The sequence below is a fragment of the Triticum dicoccoides genome, chromosome 3A, assembly GCF_002162155.2.
Source record: "Triticum dicoccoides isolate Atlit2015 ecotype Zavitan chromosome 3A, WEW_v2.0, whole genome shotgun sequence".
Taxonomy (NCBI): Eukaryota; Viridiplantae; Streptophyta; class Magnoliopsida; order Poales; family Poaceae; genus Triticum; species Triticum dicoccoides.
This window is the reverse complement of record NC_041384.1, coordinates 627,373,860-627,394,625: the sequence shown is the minus strand read 5'-3', so window position 1 is coordinate 627,394,625 and position 20,766 is coordinate 627,373,860. Positions and strand designations below refer to the sequence as shown.

At 45.2% G+C, this 20,766-nt stretch overlaps 1 protein-coding gene across 1 annotated transcript; it reads right to left on the bottom strand.

The window, feature by feature from the left end:
- Positions 1-7,776: 7,776 nt before the first annotated feature.
- On the bottom strand, positions 7,777-10,364 carry LOC119269698 (actin-7-like). The gene is made up of 4 exons (XM_037551596.1): positions 10,209-10,364; positions 9,486-9,557; positions 8,367-9,374; positions 7,777-8,272 (listed from the first exon to the last, which is right to left on the bottom strand). Exons 2-4 carry the CDS (start codon positions 9,540-9,542, stop codon positions 8,207-8,209), a joined length of 1,131 nt encoding a protein of 376 aa, XP_037407493.1. The 5' UTR covers positions 9,543-9,557; positions 10,209-10,364; the 3' UTR covers positions 7,777-8,206.
- Positions 10,365-20,766: the final 10,402 nt, after the last annotated feature.

The window sequence follows — 20,766 nt, the reverse complement described above, 5'->3', positions numbered from 1 at the left end:
TGGAGATCAAAAGGAGCAATATGATATTGGCCATATCATGTCACTATTTGATTGCATGTGATGTTTATCATGTTTATACATCTTATTTGCTTAGAACGATGGTAGTAAATAAGATGATCCCTCATTAAAATTTCAAGAAAGTGTTCCCCCTAACTGTGCACCATTGTGAAAGTTCGTCGTTTCGAAGCACCACGTGATGATCGGGTGTATAGATTCTTACGTTCGAATACAACGGGTGTTGACGAGCCTAGCATGTACAGACATGGCCTCGAAACACATGCGAAACACTTAGGTTAACTTGACGAGCCTAGCATGTACAGACATGGCCTCGGAACACAAGAGACCGAAAGGTCGAGCATGAGTCGTATGGTAGATACGATCAACATGAAGATGTTCACCGATGTTGACTAGTCCGTCTCACGTGATGATCAGACACGGCCTAGTTGACTCGAATCATGTAATCACTTAGATGACTGGAGGGATGTCTATCTGAGTGGGAGTTCATAAGACGAACTTAATTATCCTGAACATAGTCAAAAGGTCTTCGCAAATTATGTCGTAGCTCGCGCTTCAGTTCTACTGTTTAGATATGTTCCTAGAGAAAAAATTAGTTGAAAGTTGATAGTAGCAATTATGCAGACAGTAAAAGACTTATGTCCTTAATACACCGCTCGGTGTGCTGAACGTCGTCTGTGGATGTTTCGAACATCTGACATACACATTTTGATAACTACGTGATAGTTCAGTTAAACGGTTTAGAGTTGAGGCACCGAAGACATGTTAAAACGTCGCGAAACATATGAGATGTTTCGAGGGCTGAAATTGGGATTTCAGGCTCGTGCCCACGTCAAGAGGTATAAGACCTCCGACGATTTTCTTAGCCTGCAAACTAAGGGAGAAAAGCTCAATTGTTGAGCTTGTGCTCAGATTGTCTGAGTACAACAATCGCTTGAATCAAGTGGGAGTTGATCTTCCAAATGAAATAGTGATAGTTCTCCGAAGTCATTACCACCAAGCTGCTAGAGCTTCGTGATGAACTATAATATATCAGGGACATATATGATGATCCTTGAGATATTCGCGATGTTTGACACCACAAAAGTAGAAATCAAGAAGGAGCATCAATTGTTGATGGTTGGTGAAACCACTAGTTTCAAGAAGGGCAAGGGCAAGAAGGGATACTTCATGAAACGGCAAATCAGCTGCTGCTCTAGTGAAGAAACCCAAAGTTGAACCCAAACCCGAGACTAAGTGCTTCTGTAATAAGGGGAACAGCCACTGGAGCAGAATTACCCTAGATACTTGGTAGATGAGAAGGCTGGCAAGGTCGGTAGAAGTATATTGGATATACATTGTGTTAATGTGTACTTTACTAGTACTCCTAGTAGCACCAGGGTATTAGATACCGGTTCGGTTACTAAAAGTTAGTAACTCGAAATAAAAGCTACGGAATAAACGAAGACTAGCTAAAAGGTGAGATGACGATATGTGTTGGAAGTATTTCCAAGGTTGATCAAATATCGTATGCTCCCTCTACCATCAAGATTGGTGTTTGCGTTGAGCATAGACATGATTGGATTATGTCTATCGCAATATGGTTATTCATTTAAGGAGAATAATGGTTACTCTGTTTATTTAAATAATACCTTCAATGGTCTTGCACCTAAAATGAATGGTTTATTAAATCTCGATCGTAGTGATACACATGTTCATGCCAAAAGATATAAGATAGTAATGATAGTACCACCTACTTGTGGCACTGCCACGTAAGTCATATCAGTATAAAACGCATGAAGAAGCTCCATGTTGATGGATCTTTGGGCTCACTCATTTTTTAAAAAGTTTGAGACATGCGAACCATGTCTATTGGTGTATATGCATGAAGAAACTCCATGCAAATGGACCGTTTGGAATCACTTGATTTTGAATCACTTGAGACATGCAAATCATACCACATGGGCAAGATGACTGAAAGCCTCATTTTCAGTAAAATGGAACTAGAAAGCAACTTGTTGGAAGTAATACATTTTGATGTGTGCAGTCCAATGAGTGATGAGGCATGTAGTGGATATCATTATGTTCTTAATTCACAGATGATTTGAGTAGATGTTGAGTATATTTACTTGATGAATCATGAGTCTGAATTATTGAAAGGTTCAAGTAATTTCAGGGTGAAGTTGAAAGATCGTCGTGACAAGAGGATACAAGATCTATGATATGATCATAGAGATGAATATCTGAATTACGAGTTTGGCACAGAATTAAGACATTGTGGAAATTGTTTCACAACTAATACAGCCTGGAGCACCATAGTGTGATGGTATGTCCGAACATCATAACTGCACCCTATTGGATATGATGCATACCATGATGTCTCTTATCGAATTACCACAATAGTTTATGGGTTAGGCATTAGAGACAACCACATTTACTTTAAATAGGGCACCACGTAATTCCGATGAGATGACACCGTATGAACTATGGTTTAGAGAAACCTAAGCTGTCATTTCTTAGAAGTTTGGGGCTGCGACGCTTATGTGAAAAAGTTTCAGGCTGATAAGCTCGAACCCAAAGCGGATAAATGCATCTTCATAGGACACCTAAAACAGCTGGGTATACCTCCTGTCTCAGATAAGAAAGCAATAAGGGATTGTTTCTAGAATCGGGTCCTTTCTCGAGGAAAAGTTTCTCTCGAAGGAATTGAGTGGGAGGATGGTGGAGACTTGATGAGGTTATTGAACCGTCACTTCAACTAGTGTATAGCAGGGCACAAAGAGTTGTTCCTGTGGCACCTACACCAATTGAAGTGGAAGCTTATGATATTGATCATGAGACTTCGGATCAAGTCACTCCCAAACCTCGTAGGATGACAAGGATGCATACTACTTCAGAGTGGTACGCAATCCTGTCTTGGAAGTCATGTTGCTAGACAACAATGAACCTACGAGCTATGGAGAAGCGATGGTGGGCCCGGATTCCAAAATGGCTCGAGGCCATATAATCCGAGAGAGGATCCATATATGAAAAACAAAGTGTAGACTTTGGAAGAACTACTTGATGGTCGTAAGGCTGTTAGGTACATATGGATTTTAAAAGGAATACGGACAATGATGGTAAATGTCACCATTAAGAAAGCTTGACTTGTCGTTAAGATGTTTCCCGACAAGTTCAAGGAGTTGACTACGATGAGACTTTCTCACTCGTAGCGATGCTAAGAGTCTGTTGGAATTATATTAGCGATTACTGTATTATTTATGAAATCTTGCATATAGGATGTCAAAACATTGTTTCCTCAACGATTTTCTTGAGGAAAGGTTGTATGTGATACAACCGGAAGGTTTTTACAATCCTGAAAGATGCTAACAAGTATGCAAAGCTCCAGCAGTCCTTCTAAGGACTGGAGTAAGCATCTCGGAGTTGTAATGTATGCTTTGATGAGATGATCAAAGTTTTGGGTGTATTCAAAGTTTATGAGAAACTTGTATTTCCAAAGAAGTGAGTGGGAGCACTATAGAATTTCTGATGAGTATATGTTGTTAACATATTGTTGATCGGAAATGATGTAGAATTTCTAGAAAGCATGCAGAGTTATTTGAAAAGTGTTTTTCAATGGAAAGCCTGGATTAAGCTACTTGAACATTGAGCATCAAGATCTATAAGGATAGATCAAAATGCTTAATGGTACTTTCAAATGAGCACATACCTTGACATGATCTTGAAGGTGTTCAAGATGGATCAGTCAAAGAAGGAGTTCTTGCCTGAGTTGTAAGGTATGAAGTTGAGACTTAAAGCTCGACCACGGCAGAAGAAAGAGGAAGGACGAAGGTCGTCCCCTATGCTTTTGTCATAGGCTCTCTACAGTATGCTATGCTGTGTGCCACACCTGAAGTGTGCCTTGCCATGAGTCAGTCAAGGGGTACAAGAGTGATCCAAGAATGGATCACAGGACAGCGTTCAAAGTTGTCCTTAGTAACTAGTGGACTAAGGAATTTTCTCGATTATGGAGGTGGTAAAAGAGTTCGTCGTAAAGGGTTACGCCGATGCAAACTTTGACACTAATCCAGATTATTCTGAGTAGTAAACTGGATTCGTATAGTAGAACAGTTGTTTGGAATAGCTCCAAATAGAACGTGGTAGCTGCATCTAGGAGATGACATAGAGATTTGTAAAGCACACACGGATCTAAAAGGTTCAGATCCGTTGACTATAACATCTCTCACAAGCATAACATGATCAAACCCAGAACTCATCGAGTGTTAATCACATGGTAATGTGAACTAGATTATTGACTCTAGTAGACTCTTTGGGTGTTAGTCACATGGGGATGTGACCTTGAGTGTTAATCACATATCGATGTGAACTGGATTATTGACTCTAGTGCAAGTGGGAGACTGTTGGAAATATGCCCTAGAGGCAATAATAAATTGGTTATTATTATATTTCCTTGTTCATGATAATCGTTTATTGTCCATGCTAGAATTGTATTGATAGGAAACTCAGATACATGTGTGGATACATAGACAACACCATGTCCCTAGTAAGCCTCTAGTTGACTAGCTCGTTGATCAATAGATGGTTACGGTTTCCTGACCATGGACATTGAATGTCATTGATAACGGGATCACATCATTAGAAGAATGATGTGATGGACAAGACCCAATCCTAAGCCTAGCACAAGATCATGTAGTTCGTATGCTAAAGCTTTTCTAATGTCAAGTATCATTTCCTTAGACCATGAGATTGTGCAACTCCCGGATACCGTAGGAGTGCTTTGGGTGTGCCAAACGTCACAACGTAACTGGGTGGCTATAAAGGTACATTACAGGTATCTCCGAAAGTGTCTGTTGGGTTGGCACGAATCGAGAGTGGGATTTGTCACTCCGTGTAAACGGAGAGGTATCTCTGGGCCCACTCGGTAGGACATCATCATAATGTGCACAATGTGATCAAGGAGTTGATCACGGGATGATGTGTTACGGAACGAGTAAAGAGACTTACCGGTAACGAGATTGAACAAGGTATCGGGATACCGATGATCGAATCTCGGGCAAGTACAATACCGCTAGACAAAGGGAATTGAATACGGGATTGATCGAATCCTCGACATCGTGGTTCATCCGATGAGATCATCGTGGAACATGTGGGAACCAACATGGGTATCCAGATCCCGCTGTTGGTTATTGACCGGAGAGCGTCACGGTCATGTCTGCATGGTTCCCGAACCCGTAGGGTCTACACACTTAAGGTTCAATGACGCTAGGGTTATAAAGGAAGTTTGTATGTGGTTATCGAATGTTGTTGGAGTCCCGGATGAGATCCTGGACGTCACGAGGAGTTCCAGAATGGTCCGGAGGTAAAGATTTATATATGGGAAGTCCTGTTTTGGTCACCGGAAAAGTTTCGGGGTTTATCAGTAACGTACCGGGACCACCGGGAGGGTCCCGGGGGTCCACCAAGTGGGGCCACCAGCCCCGGAGGGCTGCATGGGCCAAGTGTGGGAGGGGACCAGCCCCAGGTGGGCTGGTGCGCCCCCCCCCCACCAAGGCCCAAGGCGCAAGGAAGAGGGGAAGGGGGCAAACCCTAGGGCAGATGGGCCCTAAGGCCCACCCTGGTGCGCCTCCCCCTCTCCCCTCCCCTTGGCCGCCCCTAGATGGGATCTAGGGGGCTGCCGCCACCCCTAGGGAGGGAACCCTAGGTGGGGGCGCAGCCCCTCCCCTTCCCTATATATAGTTGAGGTTTGGGCTGCCCAATACACACGAGTTCCTCTCCTTCTTGGCGCAACCCTACCCCTCTCCATCCTCGTCTATTGCGGTGCTTGGCGAAGCCCTGCAGGATTGCCACGCTCCTCCATCACCAGCACGCCGTCGTGCTGCTGCTGGACGGAGTCTTCCTCAACCTCTCCCTCTCTCCTTGCTGGATCAAGGCATGGGAGACGTCACCGGGCTGTACGTGTGTTGAACGCGGAGGTGCCGTCCGTTCGACACTAGGATCTCTGGTGATTTGGATCACGACGAGTACGACTCCTTCAACCCCGTTCTCTTGAACGCTTCCGCTTAGCGATCTACAAGGGTATGTAGATGCACTCTCCTTCCCCTCGTTGCTGGTCTCTCCATAGATAGATCTTGGTGACACGTAGGAAAATTTTGAATTTCTGCTACGTTCCCCAACAGCGGGCAAGGACCGGAGGCTCTGAGTCGTGATGTACTATAGCACCACATATCGGAACCATGCCAAAAATCTCCGTGTCTCCAATTGTGTTTGCACACTTCATTCCCATCCCTTTACTTTCTTGCAAGTTGCATGCTTTACTTTCCGCTGCTCATATACTCTTGCCATGCTTGCTTGAAATGTATTGTGAATGTTTAACCTTGTGCTAAAACTCCATCTTAACTTAAAGAAATTAAAAACTGCTACTTTTCCTTGTTGAGAGTCTAATCACCCCCTCTAGACACCTCTTCTCGATCCTACAGGCGGCGGGGATGGGTGACCGCCCTAGTCGCCTAGGAGAGCGACTCGGGGGCAGTTATCGGGCCATCTTCCTCTCATCCCCGAGGCTTGACTAAGGCACTTCACTTGGTCTCCAACACTTCTAGTGAGGTTCTCAATCTCACTAGCTTTGTTGGTTACATGTATTAGGGCCCTCCTCATTCTTCTTAATGTGGCCTCTCTCCTTTATAGGAGAGGTATTTCCATTATGGTTTTTGTGGCTATCGGTGGAGGAGGTCGAGGCCAACCCCTCGGTTGGATCTTGAATTCAGAGGAGCTATTTAAACCTTAATTAGTAGGCTTCTAACCTAAAATTTTATTTTAGAAGCCTATTAACCTAAACTTTTATTTTAGAATCTTACTAATTAAGGTTTAAATAGTAGGCTTATAAACTAAAATTTTAGGCTGGACTTTTAGAATAAGCTGGATATGATGCAGCTTATTTCCACAGCCACAAATAAACCACGAAAGAATTGACCCTTATAGGATGATAAAACATAAGCAGAAGTCAAAGACAACCCAAGTACGGGAGGTTCACAAGAAACATGAAATCTACCAAGTACGTCCATGAACATCCCTCATGGACCAAAGCAAGCCCCTTTTATGGACCAAGTACATCAGACATGTTTTCCTTTCTCCTTTTTGAGGGTATTGACCTTACTTTTCTCTCCCACGAGAGTATTGGTGGTCATTTCTACACTACCAAGAGCCTATAAAAGGCACACCGTAGATCACTTGTAAGTCATCTCTCGTTGAGCAAAGTGATACCACTAAAAGGCGTGTTGTAGGCTTATTTGAGGTGATTATTAGGAAAACAGACTCGGGTGAAGGTTTTCTTTGAGCATTGGATTTCCAGTTGAAAACGGACATGGAAGAAGATTTTCTTGAGTCTCAAACTTCCATTTGAATGGTGGGTTTTGAGCAATTTCATCTCTGATCGCCCGACTCGAATCGACAATCACCAAGGATGTCGTATGGACAGATCAGCCACCGACACGATTTGAGGTTGACGATATGTATCCAAGGCCATACGCACACAAATACATTGTTGTTTAGCTTTCGAGAGTATACATGAACCTGTTGCAAACTTCCATCGCACGGGATTGTGACGCTTGCTAGAGTCACAACACACCAACCGGATCAACAACGAGTACCACAACAGCACATAACAAACATAAACTTCCTTCAATAATAATTCAAAATGTACAAATGCTGAAGTACCAACAAAATAAGCTTCTACTCCCTCCGTCCGGAAATACTTGTCCTCAAAATGGTTGTATCTAGACTTTTTTTAGTTATAGATACATCCAGTTTATCAATTTGTAGGACAAGTATTTCCGGACGGAGGGAGTACATGCGAGAACTGACCAGGTGGTTTGACAAGAAACCCCCGCTACAAAAGGTACAAGAATCAACACCCTCGCCGGGGTGGTGCAAACAAACGACACTCTGTTTCAGGTCTCCAGCACACGCATGAGCTGAATCGCCGACACCAAAATAAATGTCCCAGACTACATGCTTCAGTGAACCCACTGAAACTGACCCGACGTCCTACAGAATTGTTCGAAACCATCAATCGACCTTACCTTTCAAATTTGTTCCATGACCAAAACACTTTCAGCGAACCACGACGCCATGGAAACCATGGCACATTCAAGCATCTGCGATTTGGACCTCAAGCAACTGAATGACAGGTACAGGTTGGTCAGCCTCGGACTGATCAGAAGCACTTCATGTGGACGATCGACGGGCCGGTTTCATCGTACTCTGCCTTGGAGATCCACATCTGCGAAACAAATGGAGGCACGCCATTAATCTCGCAGGGTGAAACGAGCAGTAACAGAGCAAGCATTAGTAGCATGTAGGGGAAAAATGGGTACCTGCTGGAAGGTACTGAGAGAGGCGAGAATGGAGCCGCCGATCCAGACACTGTACTTCCTCTCCGGCGGGGCGACGACCTTCACCCTCATGCTGCTGGGCGCGAGCGCGGTGATCTCCTTGTTCATGCGGTCGGCGATCCCAGGGAACATGGTGGAACCCCCGCTGAGCACGACATTGCCGTACAGATCCTTCCTTATATCCACGTCGCACTTCATGATGGAGTTGTACGTGGCCTCGTGGATGCCGGCGGCCTCCATGCCGATCATGGAGGGCTGGAAGAGCACCTCGGGGCACCTGAACCGCTCCGCGCCGATGGTGATCACCTGGCCGTCCGGCAGCTCGTAGTTCTTCTCGACGGCGGAGCTGGTCCTGGCCGTCTCCAGCTCCTGCTCGTAGTCGAGGGCGACGTAGGCGAGCTTCTCCTTGATGTCCCTGACGATTTCCCGCTCGGCGGTGGTGGTGAAGGAGTAGCCCCTCTCGGTCATGATCTTCATGAGGCCGTCGGTGAGGTCGCGGCCGGCGAGGTCGAGCCGGATGATGGCGTGGGGGAGCGTGAAGCCCTCGTAGATGGGGACGGTGTGGCTGACGCCGTCGCCCGAGTCCATGACGATGCCGGTGGTCCGGCCGCTGGCGTAGAGGGAGAGCACGGCCTGGATGGCCACGTACATGGCGGGGCAGCTGAAGGTCTCGAACATGATCTGGGTCATCTTCTCCCGGTTGGCCTTGGGGTTCATGGGCGCCTCCGTGAGCAGCACGGGGTGCTCCTCCGGCGCCACCCGGAGCTCGTTGTAGAAGGTGTGGTGCCAGATCTTCTCCATGTCGTCCCAGTTGCCCACCACGCCGTGCTCGATCGGGTACTTGAGCGTCAGGATGCCTCGCTTGGACTGCGCCTCGTCGCCCACGTACGCGTCCTTCTGGCCCATGCCCACCATCACCCCCGTGTGCCGCGGCCTGCCCACGATGCTCGGGAACACGGCCCTCGGCGCGTCGTCGCCGGCGAACCCCGCCTGCAGTTTGACACGAAGGACGGTTGTTCAGTTAGCGCGAACGCTAAAATGTACTCTGCACTACAACATGCTAACTGAATTTGGGATTGACACCATGACAGGGGAACTGACCTTGACCATTCCGGTGCCATTGTCACACACAATCGGCTGGACATCCTCTTCAGCCATTTCTCAAGCGGTTTTCTGTGACAGAAGAATTCTATTTTTCAGTCTGTTTCTTCAATTTCGATAATAAAAGATCAGGGCATGGTATTGAGCATCACAACAATATTTTTTGCTCACATATATACAGATGGATCCAAGACAAACGCGTGATAACAAACGGATAGTTTGCCGGCCATCACGCAGGATTTCTCGAGGTATTACATGGTATGATTAGCGGGGGATTTGACTCTTAATCAGCTACAATCACGGTAAAAGTACAACATACATATATCAAGAAATTGATCCAATCTTTCGCAAATCACGTGTTTAATTAGGAAAGATAGTACTAGTTCACGATTCACTGGTCATCCCGAACACGAAGCGGTCAACAGAAAAGATACTGCAGCCCGTGGTCAGCGGTCACCAGGGAAGGGAACTCGTGTATCATCGACTTGACCAGCAACGGCTGTCGCGCAAGCTACCAGCTAAAGATCCTACCAATCCGATGATCAAACACCATGGACGACCACCATGGATCGCGTCGTACCAACTATCAACCACCAAACCCCCATGCCAGCGAGAAAACCACCGGAAAAACTACGAGCCGACACCTCGCGCGGCGATCTATGAGAACGATCCATCGGAACTACGGACCAAATCGGTTCAGGGAGGAGGGGGAGGAAATCATACCTTTGCTCGGGCGGGCTCGTTGACGGATTGGGGGGGCTCGGAGTGACGCGAGCGGCGTGAGAGCGAGGCGGGGGCAAATGGGAGAGGAGACGAAGCAACACGAAAGGTGGATGGGGAGCAGTTTTATATGCCCTGCGGGCCGCCCGCCTGCTCCGCTTGGACTGGCTCTCGGTAGCTCGGGTGTCCGCTGCGTTCTTGGCCGGGCTTGACGCCACCATCCATGTCACGGCACGGCACGGCGCAGGCATTCAAGCGGAACGACGACCCGGACAACATCGTGCTCCTGGCCGACCTGGTCCGGGTCAGTGGGGAAACGCAGTGTGCGTCCGATGGTGTCTCCACTGCGCGGGCGGCTGCAGCGCGGAACTTTCGGTGTGTGATCCGGCAAGTCCACGTCGGATGTCGTGGCTGGTGGGGACGCCGGCGGCTGACGTGGCCTTTGTACTTGCGTGCGGTGGAGCCTAACCCTTTTTTTTCTGTTATTATAAGGGCATCTTCAACAACAACCCGTAAATTTCCTCTCTCGTCCGTCCGCAGACAGGGGGACCAGTCCACGGACATGGATGCCGGATGACGCCACCCAACCGTAGCCGCATACATCCAGCCTTCCTCAAATTTTTTTGAGCCGCACGATCAAATAGCAGCATACAAAGGGTGTAAACATTCAAATAGCCGCATGCAGCAGTAGTTCAAATTTTAAAAAGTTCAAATATTACATCCCAACACTGTTTCCCCTTTAACCGCCCACTGATACTGAATCAGATATTCCTTCAATTGCTCACGAGTTGGTCAATGCCGAAATTGTTGATGCATTTGAATAAACTCTTCAAATATGGTCGGACTCTGGTCTGGAAGTTGGATAGGATCACCCATGTTCTCAAGTTCTAGAGCTGCGGCAACATCGTCACCCTCATCCTCGGCGATCATGTTGTGCATGATCACACATCATGTCATCACCTCCCACAAGGTCTCCGAATCCCATTGTCTAGTAAGGCCACGAACAACTGCAAAACAGGCCAGCAGAACTCCGAATGCCCTCTCGACATCCTTTCTAACCGCTTCTTGTCTTTGGGCAAAGTGAGCCTTTTTCTGGCCAATTGGGTTAGAAATGGTGCTGTCAAAGGTAGCCCAGAAGGATAGGTACCATCAACCAGATAGTAGCCCATATTGTACTCATGTCCATTGACAGTATAGTGGCAAGGAGGAGCTTTTCCTTCAATCAGCCTCGCAAACAACGATGATCACTGCAGCACATTGATGTCCTTATGAGACCCTGGTATATTGATAACCCACAAGTATAGGGGATCGTTTGTAGTATTTTTCGATAAATAAGAGTGTCAAACCCAACGAGGAGCTAAAAGGAGAACAAATATTCCTTCAAGTTCTATCGACCACCGATACAACTCTACGCACACTTAACGTTTGCTTTACCTAGAACAAGAATAAAACTAGGAGTACTTTGCGAGAATAAAACTACGAATAAATTGCAAGATAATAAAAGTAGATAGCTTTTGTCACACAAGAAAGTCATTTGTCCCTAGGTGATCCATAACTAGACCGGTGATCATTATTGCAATTTTATATGAGGGAGAGACATGAGCTAACATACTTTCCGTATTTGGATCATATGCACTTATGATTGGAACTCTAGCAAGCATCTGCAACTACCAAAGATCATTAAGGTAAAACCCAACCATAGCATTAAGTATCAAGTCCTTTTTATCCCATACGCAACACCCCCCTTACTCGGGTCTGTGCTTCTGTCACTCACGCCACCGACCATAAGTGAATCATGAACGTATTGCAACAACCTATAGCGGGGACCCCTCACGTTTTCGCGACACGAAGGGCGTCATAGGACAACACCAAAATAAAATATACAACTCAAACCAATCATAATCATCTATCAACCCATAGGACAAAACGAATCTACTCAAACATCATAAGATAGCCATAGATCATTGAGAAATAATATATAGCGTTGAGCACCATGTTTAAGTAGAGATTACAACGGTTAGAATAGGTGTTACACTGCTGCATAGAGGGGGAGAAAGTTGGCGTTGACGGTAGCCAGAGTGTTGATGTAGATTGTCGTCACGATCCTTGCCCCAGCGGCACTTGGGCGCCACCGGGAGAGAGGGGGAGAGAGCCCCCTCCTCCTTCTTCCTTGGTCTTCCCTTAGATGGGAGGAGAGTCCCCCCTCTGGTCCATGGCCTCCATGGAGGCGGAGGGGCGAGAGTCCCTCCGAGATTGGATCTCTCTTTCTGTTATCTTCTTTTTCGCATTCCGGTTTTCTAGCCGAAAACCATTTCTTATATTTCCGGAGATCCGTAACTCCGACTGCGCTGAGATTTTAACACGATCTTTTTTCCGGATATAAGCTTCCTTGCGCTTGAAGTAGAGCAGCAACCGCCTTACGAGGTGGCCACCACCCACCACCACGCGCCTAGGGGCTGGTCGCGCCCTGGTGTCTTGTGGAGGCCGTGAGCCTCCATTTGCGTTGATTCCACCCTCCCAAAAATCACATATATTCCAAAATAATTATTCGTAAATTTTTATTGCATTTGGACTTTGTTTGATATGGATATTCTGTGAAACAAAAAACATGCAACAAACACGAACTGGCACTTGGCACTGGATCAATATGTTAGTCCCAAAAAATAATATAAAATGTTGCCAAAAGTATATAGAAGTTGTATAATATTGGCATGGAACAATAAAAAAATTATAGATACAACGGGGACATGTCAGCTGTTGGGAAACATTGCATGGAAAACAAAAAAATTCTACGCACACGCAAGATCTATCCATGGAGATGCGTAACAATGAGGGGAAGAGTGTGCCTACATACCCTCGTAGACAGTAAGTAGAAGCGTTTAACAACACGGTTGATATAGTCGAACTTCTTCGCGCTCCACCCGATCAAGTACCGAACGTATGGCACCTCCGCGTTCTGCACACGTCCAGTTCGGTGACGTCCTCCGCCTTCTTGATTCAGCAAGACGGCGAGGTAGTAGATGAATTCCAGCAGCATGACGGCGTGGTGATGGTGATGGTGAAGTGATCTCCGCAGGGCTTCGCCTAAGCACTACGAAAATATGACCGAGTGTGTAAACGGTGGAGGGGGACACCGCACACGGCTCTGTCCCTGTGTGGTGCCCCTTCCCCATGTATATATGGGTGTGAGGGGAGAGGGAGGCAGCCAGGGCATCCAGGGTGCGCCCTAGGGGCTGGCCGCCGACCCTAGGGCTCTTGCCCTCTTGCGCCCCCTTTCCTTGTATGGACAAGGTGAAAAGGAAAGAGGGGGAGAGGGAAGGAAGTGGGAGTCCAACTCCACACTTTCCTTTCTTCCTCCCTTTCCTTTCCCTCCCCATAGGGACGGCCCCTATAGAGGGTGCACCAACCCCTTGTGGGCCCCCTTTCCTTGTATGGACAAGGGGAAAAGGAAAGAGGGGGGAGAGGGAAGGAAGTGGGAGTCCAACTCCACACTTTCCTTTCCCTCCCCATAGGGCTGGCCCCTATAGAGGGTGCACCAGCCCCTTGTGGGCTGGTGTGTTCTCTCACTTGGCCCATAACGCCCATAATTTTGCCGGGGATGCCCGAAATTCCTTTCCGGTGACCTGATAAGTACCTGGTACCCTCTGAAACACTTTCGGTGTCCGAATACTATCATCCTATATATATATATATATATATATATATATATATATATATATATCAATCTTTACCTCTCAACCATTTCAAGACTCCTCATCATGTCCGTGATCTCATCAAGGACTCCAAACAATATCCAGTCACCAAATCATATAACTCATGTAACACTATATCGTCAACGAACGTTAAGCGTGCGGACCCTATGGGTTCGAGAACTATGTAGACATGACCGAGACACCTCTCCGGTCAATAACCAATAGCGGAACCTGGATGCCCATATTGGGTCCTACATATTCTGCGAAGATTTTTATCGGTTGAACCGTTATGACAACATACACAATTCCCTTTGTCCATCGATATGTTACTTGCCCGAGATTCGATCGTCGGTATCTTCATACCTAGTTCAATCTCATTACCAGCAAGTCTCTTTACTCGTTCTGTAATACTTCATCCTCTAATTAAATCATTAGTCACTTTGCTTGCAAGGCTTCTTGTGATGTGTATTATCGAGAGGGGCCAAAGATACCTCTCCGATACTCGGAGTGAAAATCCTAATCTTGATATATCCCAACTCAACAAACACCTTCGGAGATATCTATAGAGCATCTTTATGATCACCCAGTTACGTTGTGACGTTTGATAGCACACAAGGTATTCCTCTGGTATCCGGGAGTTGCATAATCACGTAGTCGAAGGAATATGTATTTGACATGAAGGAAGCAATAGCAATAAAACTGAACGATCATTATGCTAAGCTAACGGATGGGTCTTGTCCATCACATCATTCTCCTAATGATGTGATCCCGTTATGAGATGACAACACATGTCCATGGTTTGGAAACATTAACCATCTTTGATCAGCGAACTAGTCTAGTAGAGGCTTACTAGGGACATAATATATCTTTATTTATTCACACATGTATTTAGGTTTTCAATCAATACTATTCTAGCATGAATAATAAACCTTTATCATGAATAAGGAAATATAAAATAACAACTTTATTATTGCCTCCAGGGCATATTTCCTTTAGTCTCCCACTTGCACTAGAGTCAATAATCTAGATTACATTGTGATGAATCTAACACCCATGGAGTCTTGGTGCTGATCATGTTTTGCTCACAGAAGAGGCTTAGTCAACGGGCCTGCCACATTCAGATCCATATGTACTTTGAAAATTTCTATGTCTCCATCCTTGACCTTTTCACGAATGGAGTTGAAGGGTCTCTTGATGTGTTTGGTTTTCTTGTGAAACCTGGATTCCTTCATCAAGGCAATGGCTCCAGTGTTGTCACAAAAGATTTTCATTGGACCCGATGCACTAGGTATTACACCTAGATCAGATATGAACTCCTTCATCCAGACTCCTTCATGTGCTGTTTTCGAAGCAGCTATGTACTCCGCTTCACACGTAGATCCCGAAGGGAAATGTAGTAATTTCAGAAATTTTCCTACGCACACACAAGATCATGGTGATGCATAGCGGGAGAGTATAGTCCACGTACCCTCGTAGACCGTAAGCGGAAGCATTATAACAACGCGGTTGATGTAGTCGTACATCTTCACGATCCAACCAATCCTAGTACCGAAAGTATGGCACCTCCGCGATCTGCACACGTTCGGCTCGGTGATGTCCCATAAACTCTCGATCCAGCTGAGTGTCGAGGGAGAGCTTCGTCAACACGAAGGCGTGATGACAGTGATGATGAAGCTACCAGTGCAGGGCTTCGCCTAAGCACTGCAACGATATGGCCGAGGTGGATTATGGTGGAGGGGGCACCGCACGCGGCAAAGACAATGTCTGTTGTTGTGCTCTAGGGTGCCCCTGCCCCCGTATATAAAGGAGAAAGGGGGGAGGCCGGCCGGCCCTTGGGGCGCGCCAAGGAGGGGATGAGTACTCCTCCTAGTAGGAGTAGGACTCCCCCTTTCCTAGTCCAACTAGGAGGAGGAAGGGGGAAGGAAGGAGAGGGAGAGAGGGAGGGAAAGAGGGGGCGCCGCCCCCCTCCTTGTCCAATTTGGACTCCTCAAGGGGGAGGGGGGCGGCCAGCCCTATGGCCCCCTCCTCTCTCTCACAAGGCCCATGTTGGCCCATTAGTCCTCCCGGGGGTTCCGATAACCCCCAGCACTCCGATAATTATCCGGTGACCCCCGGAACTCATCCGGTGTCTGAATATAGTCATCCAATATATCAATCTTTATGTCTCGACCATTTTGAGACTCCTCATCATGTCCGTGATCAAATCCGAGACTCCGAACTACCTTCGGTACATGAAAACACATAAACTCATAATACCGATGGTCACCGAATGTTAAGCGTGCGGACCCTATGGGTTCGAGAACTATGTAGACATGACCGAGACACGTCTCTGGTCAATAACCAATAGTGGAACCTGGATGTTCATATTGGCTCCCACATATTCTACGAAGATCTTTATCGGTCAAACCGCATAACAACATACATTGTTCCCTTTGTCATCGATATGTTACTTACCCGAGATTCAATCGTCGGTATCTCAATACCTAGTTCAATCTCGTTACTGTCAAGTCTCTTTACTCGTTCCGTAATGCATCATCCCGCAACTAACTCATTAGTCACATTGCTTGCAAGGCCTATAGTGATGTGCATTACCGAGAGGGCCCAGAGATACCTCTCCGACAATCAGAGTGACAAATCCTAATCTTGATCTATGCCAACTCAGCAAGTGCCATCGGAGACACCTGTAGAGTACCTTTATAATCACCCAGTTACGTTGTGACGTTTGGTAGCACACTAAGTGTTCCTCCTATATTCGGGAGTTGCATAATATCATAGTCATAGGAACATGTATAAGTCATGAAGAAAGCAATAACAATATACTAAACGATCAAGTGCTAAGCTAACAGAATGGGTCAAGTCAATCACACCATTCTCTAATGACGTGATCCCGTTAATCAAATGAAAACTCATGTCTATGGCTAGGAAACTTAACCATCTTTGATTCAACGAGCTAGTCAAGTAGTGGCATACTAGTGACACTCTGTTTGTCTATGTATTCACACAAGTACTAATTTTCTGGTTAATACAATTCTAGCATGAATAATAAACATTTATCATGATATAAGGAAATACAAATAACAACTTTATTATTGCCTCTAGGGCATATTTCCTTTAGTCTCCCACTTGCACTAGAGTTAATAATCTAGATTACACAATAATGATTCTAACACCCATGGAGTCTTGGTGCTTATCATGTTTTGCTTGTGGAAGAGGCTTAGTCAACGGGTCTGCAACATTCAGATCTGTATGTACTTTGCAAATCTCTATGTCTCCCTCCTTGACTTGGTCATGGATGGAATTGAAGCGTCTCTTGATGTGCTTGGTTCTCTTGTGAAATCTGGATTCCTTTGCCAAGGCAATTGCGCCAGTATCGTCACAAAAGATTTTCATTGGACCCGATGCACTAGGTATAACACCTAGATCGCATATGAACTCCTTCATCCAGACTCCTTCATTTGCTGCTTTCGAAGCAGCTATGTACTATGCTTCACACGTAGATCCCGCAATGACGCTTTGCTTGGAACTGCACCAACTGATAGCTCCACCATTCAATAAAAATACATATCTGGTCTGTGACTTAGAGTCATTCGGATCAGTGTCAAAGCTTGCATCGACGTAACCATTTATGACAAGCTCTTTGTCACCTCCATAAACGAGAAAGATATCCTTAGTCCTTTTCAAGTATTTCAGGATGTTCTTGACCGCTGTCCAGTGACCCACTCCTGGATTACTTTGGTACCTCCCTGCTAAACTAATAGCAAGGCACACATCAGGTCTGGTACACAACATTGCATACATGATAGAACATATGGCCTAAGCATAGGGAATGACTATCTTCTGAAGTGGTCGGGCATTGAGTCTGACTCAACTTCACACCTTGTAACACAGGCAAGAACCCTTTCTTTGCTTGATCCATTTTGAACTTATTCAAAACTTTGTCAAGGTATGTGCTCTGTGAAAGTCCAATTAAGTGTCTTGATCTATCTCTATAGATCTTAATGCCCAATATATAAGCAGCTTCACCGAGGTCTTTCCTTGAAAAACTCTTATTCAAGTATCCTTTTATGCTATCCAGAAATTCTATATCATTTCCAATCAATAATATGTCATCCACATACAATATTAGAAATGCTACGGAGTTCCCACTCACTTTCTTGTAAATACAGGCTTCTCCAATAGTCTGTATAAAACCATATGCTTTGATCACACTATCAAAACGTTTATTCCAACTCCGAGATGCTTGCACCAGTCCATAAATGGATCGCTGGAGCTTGCACACTTTGTTAGCATCCTTTGGATTGATAAAACCTTCAGGTTGCATCATATACAACTCTTCTTCCAGAAATCCATTCAGGAATGCAATCTTTACATCCATCTGCCAAATTTCATAATCATAAAATGCAGCAATTGCTAACATGATTCAGACGAACTTAAGTATCGCTACGGATGGGAATGTCTCATCGTAGTCAACTCCTTGAACTTGTCGAAAACCTTTCGCAACAAGTCAAGCTTTGTAGACAGTAACATTACCGCCAGCGTCAGTCTTCTTCTTGAAGATCCATTTATTCTCGATGGCTTGCCGATCATCGGGCAAGTCAACCAAAGTCCACACTTTGTTCTCATACATGGATCCCATCTCAGATTTCATGGCCTCAAGCCATTTTGCGGAATCTGGGCTCATCATCGCTTCCTCATAGTTTGTAGGTTCGTCATGGTCAAGTAACATGACTTCTAGAACAGGATTACCGTACCACTCTGGTGCAGATCTTACTCTGTTGACCTATGAGGTTCGGTAGTAAATTGATCTGAATTTGCATGATCATCATCATTAACTTACTCACTAATTGGTGTAAGAGTCACAAGAACAGATTTATGTGATGACCTACTTTCCAATAAGGGAGCAAGTACAGTTACCTCATCAAGTTCTACTTTCCTCCCACTCACTTCTTTCGAGAGAAACTCCTTCTCTAGAAAGGATCCATTCTTAGCAAGGAATGTCTTGCCTTCGGATCTATGATAGAAGGTGTACCCAACAGTCTCCTTTGGGTATCCTATGAAGACCCATTTCTCCGATTTGGGTTCGAGCTTATCAGGTTGAAGATTTTCCACATAAGCATCGCAACCCCAAACTTTAAGAAGCGACAACTTGGGTTTCTTGCCAAACCACAATTCATAAGGTGTCATCTCAACGGATTTAGATGGTGCCCTATTTAACGTGAATGCAGCCGTCTCTAAAGCATAACCCCAAAACGATAGCGGTAAATCAGTAAGAGACATCATAGATCGCACCATATCTAATAAAGTGCGGTTACGACATTCGGACACACCATTACCCTGTGGTGTTCCGGGTGGCGTGAGATGCGAAACTATTCCGCATTGTTTCAAATGAAGACCAAACTCGTAACTCAAATATTCTCCTCCATGATTAGATCGTAGAAACTTTATTTTCTTATTAAGATGATTTTCTACTCCACTCTGAAATTCTTTGAACTTTTCAAATGTTTTAGACTTATGCTTCATTAAGTAGATATACCCATATCTACTCAAATCATCTGTGCAGGTGAGAAAATAACAATACCTGCCACGAGCCTCAATATTCATCGGACCACATACATCAATATGTATGATTTTCAACAAATCTGTTGCTCGCTCCATTGTTCCGGAGAACGACATTTTAGTCATCTTGCCCATGAGGCATGGTTCACAAGTATCAAGTGATTCATAATCAAGTGATTCCAAAAGTCCATCGGAATGGAGTTTCTTCATGCGCTTTACACCAATATGACCTAAACAGCAGTGCCACAAATAAGTTGCACCATCATTATCAACTCTGCATCTTTTGGCTTCAATATTATGAATATGTGTGTCACTACTATTGAGATTTAATAAAAATAGACCACTCTTCAAGGGTGCATGATCATAAAAGATATTACTCATATAAATAGAACAAACATTATTCTCTGATTTAAATGGATAACTATCTCGCATCAAACAAGATCCAGATATAATGTTCATGCTTAATGCTGGCACCAAATAACAATTATTCAGGTCTAAAAATAATCCCGAAGGTAGATGTAGAGGTAGCATGCGGACTGCTATCACATCAACTTTGGAACCATTTCCCACGCGCATCGTCACCTCATCCTTAGCCAATCTTCGCTTAATCCGTAGTTCTTGTTTCGAGTTGCAAATATTAGCAATAGAACCAGTATCAAATACCCAGGCACTACTGCGAGCATTAGTAAGGTACACATCAATAACATGTATATCACATATACCTTTGTTCACCTTGCCATCCTTCTTATTCGCCAAATACTTGGGGCAGTTCCGCTTCCAGTGACCAGTCCCTTTGCAGTAGAAGCACTCCTCTCAGGCTTAGGTCCAGACTTGGGCTTCTTCACTTGAGCAGCAACTTGCTTGTTGTTCTTTTTGAAGTTCCCCTTCTTCCCTTTACCCTTTTTCTTGAAACAGGTGGTCTTGTTGACCATCCACACTTGATGCTCTTTCTTGATTTCTACCTCCGCAGCCTTTAGCATTGCGAAGAGCTCGGGAATTGTCTTATCCATCCCTTGCATGTTATAGTTCATCACGAAGCTCTTGTAGCTTGGTGGCAGCGATTGAAGAATTCTGTCAATGACACTATCATTAGGAAGATTAACTCCCAGTTGAATCAAGTGATCATTATACCTAGACATTTTGAGTATATGTTCACTGACAGAACTACTATCCTCCATCTTGCAGCTATAGAACTTATTGGAGACTTCATATCTCTCAATCTGGGCATTTGCTTGAAATATCAACTTCAACTCCTGGAACATCTCATATGCTCCATGACGTTCAAAATGTCGTTGAAGTCCCGGTTCTAAGCC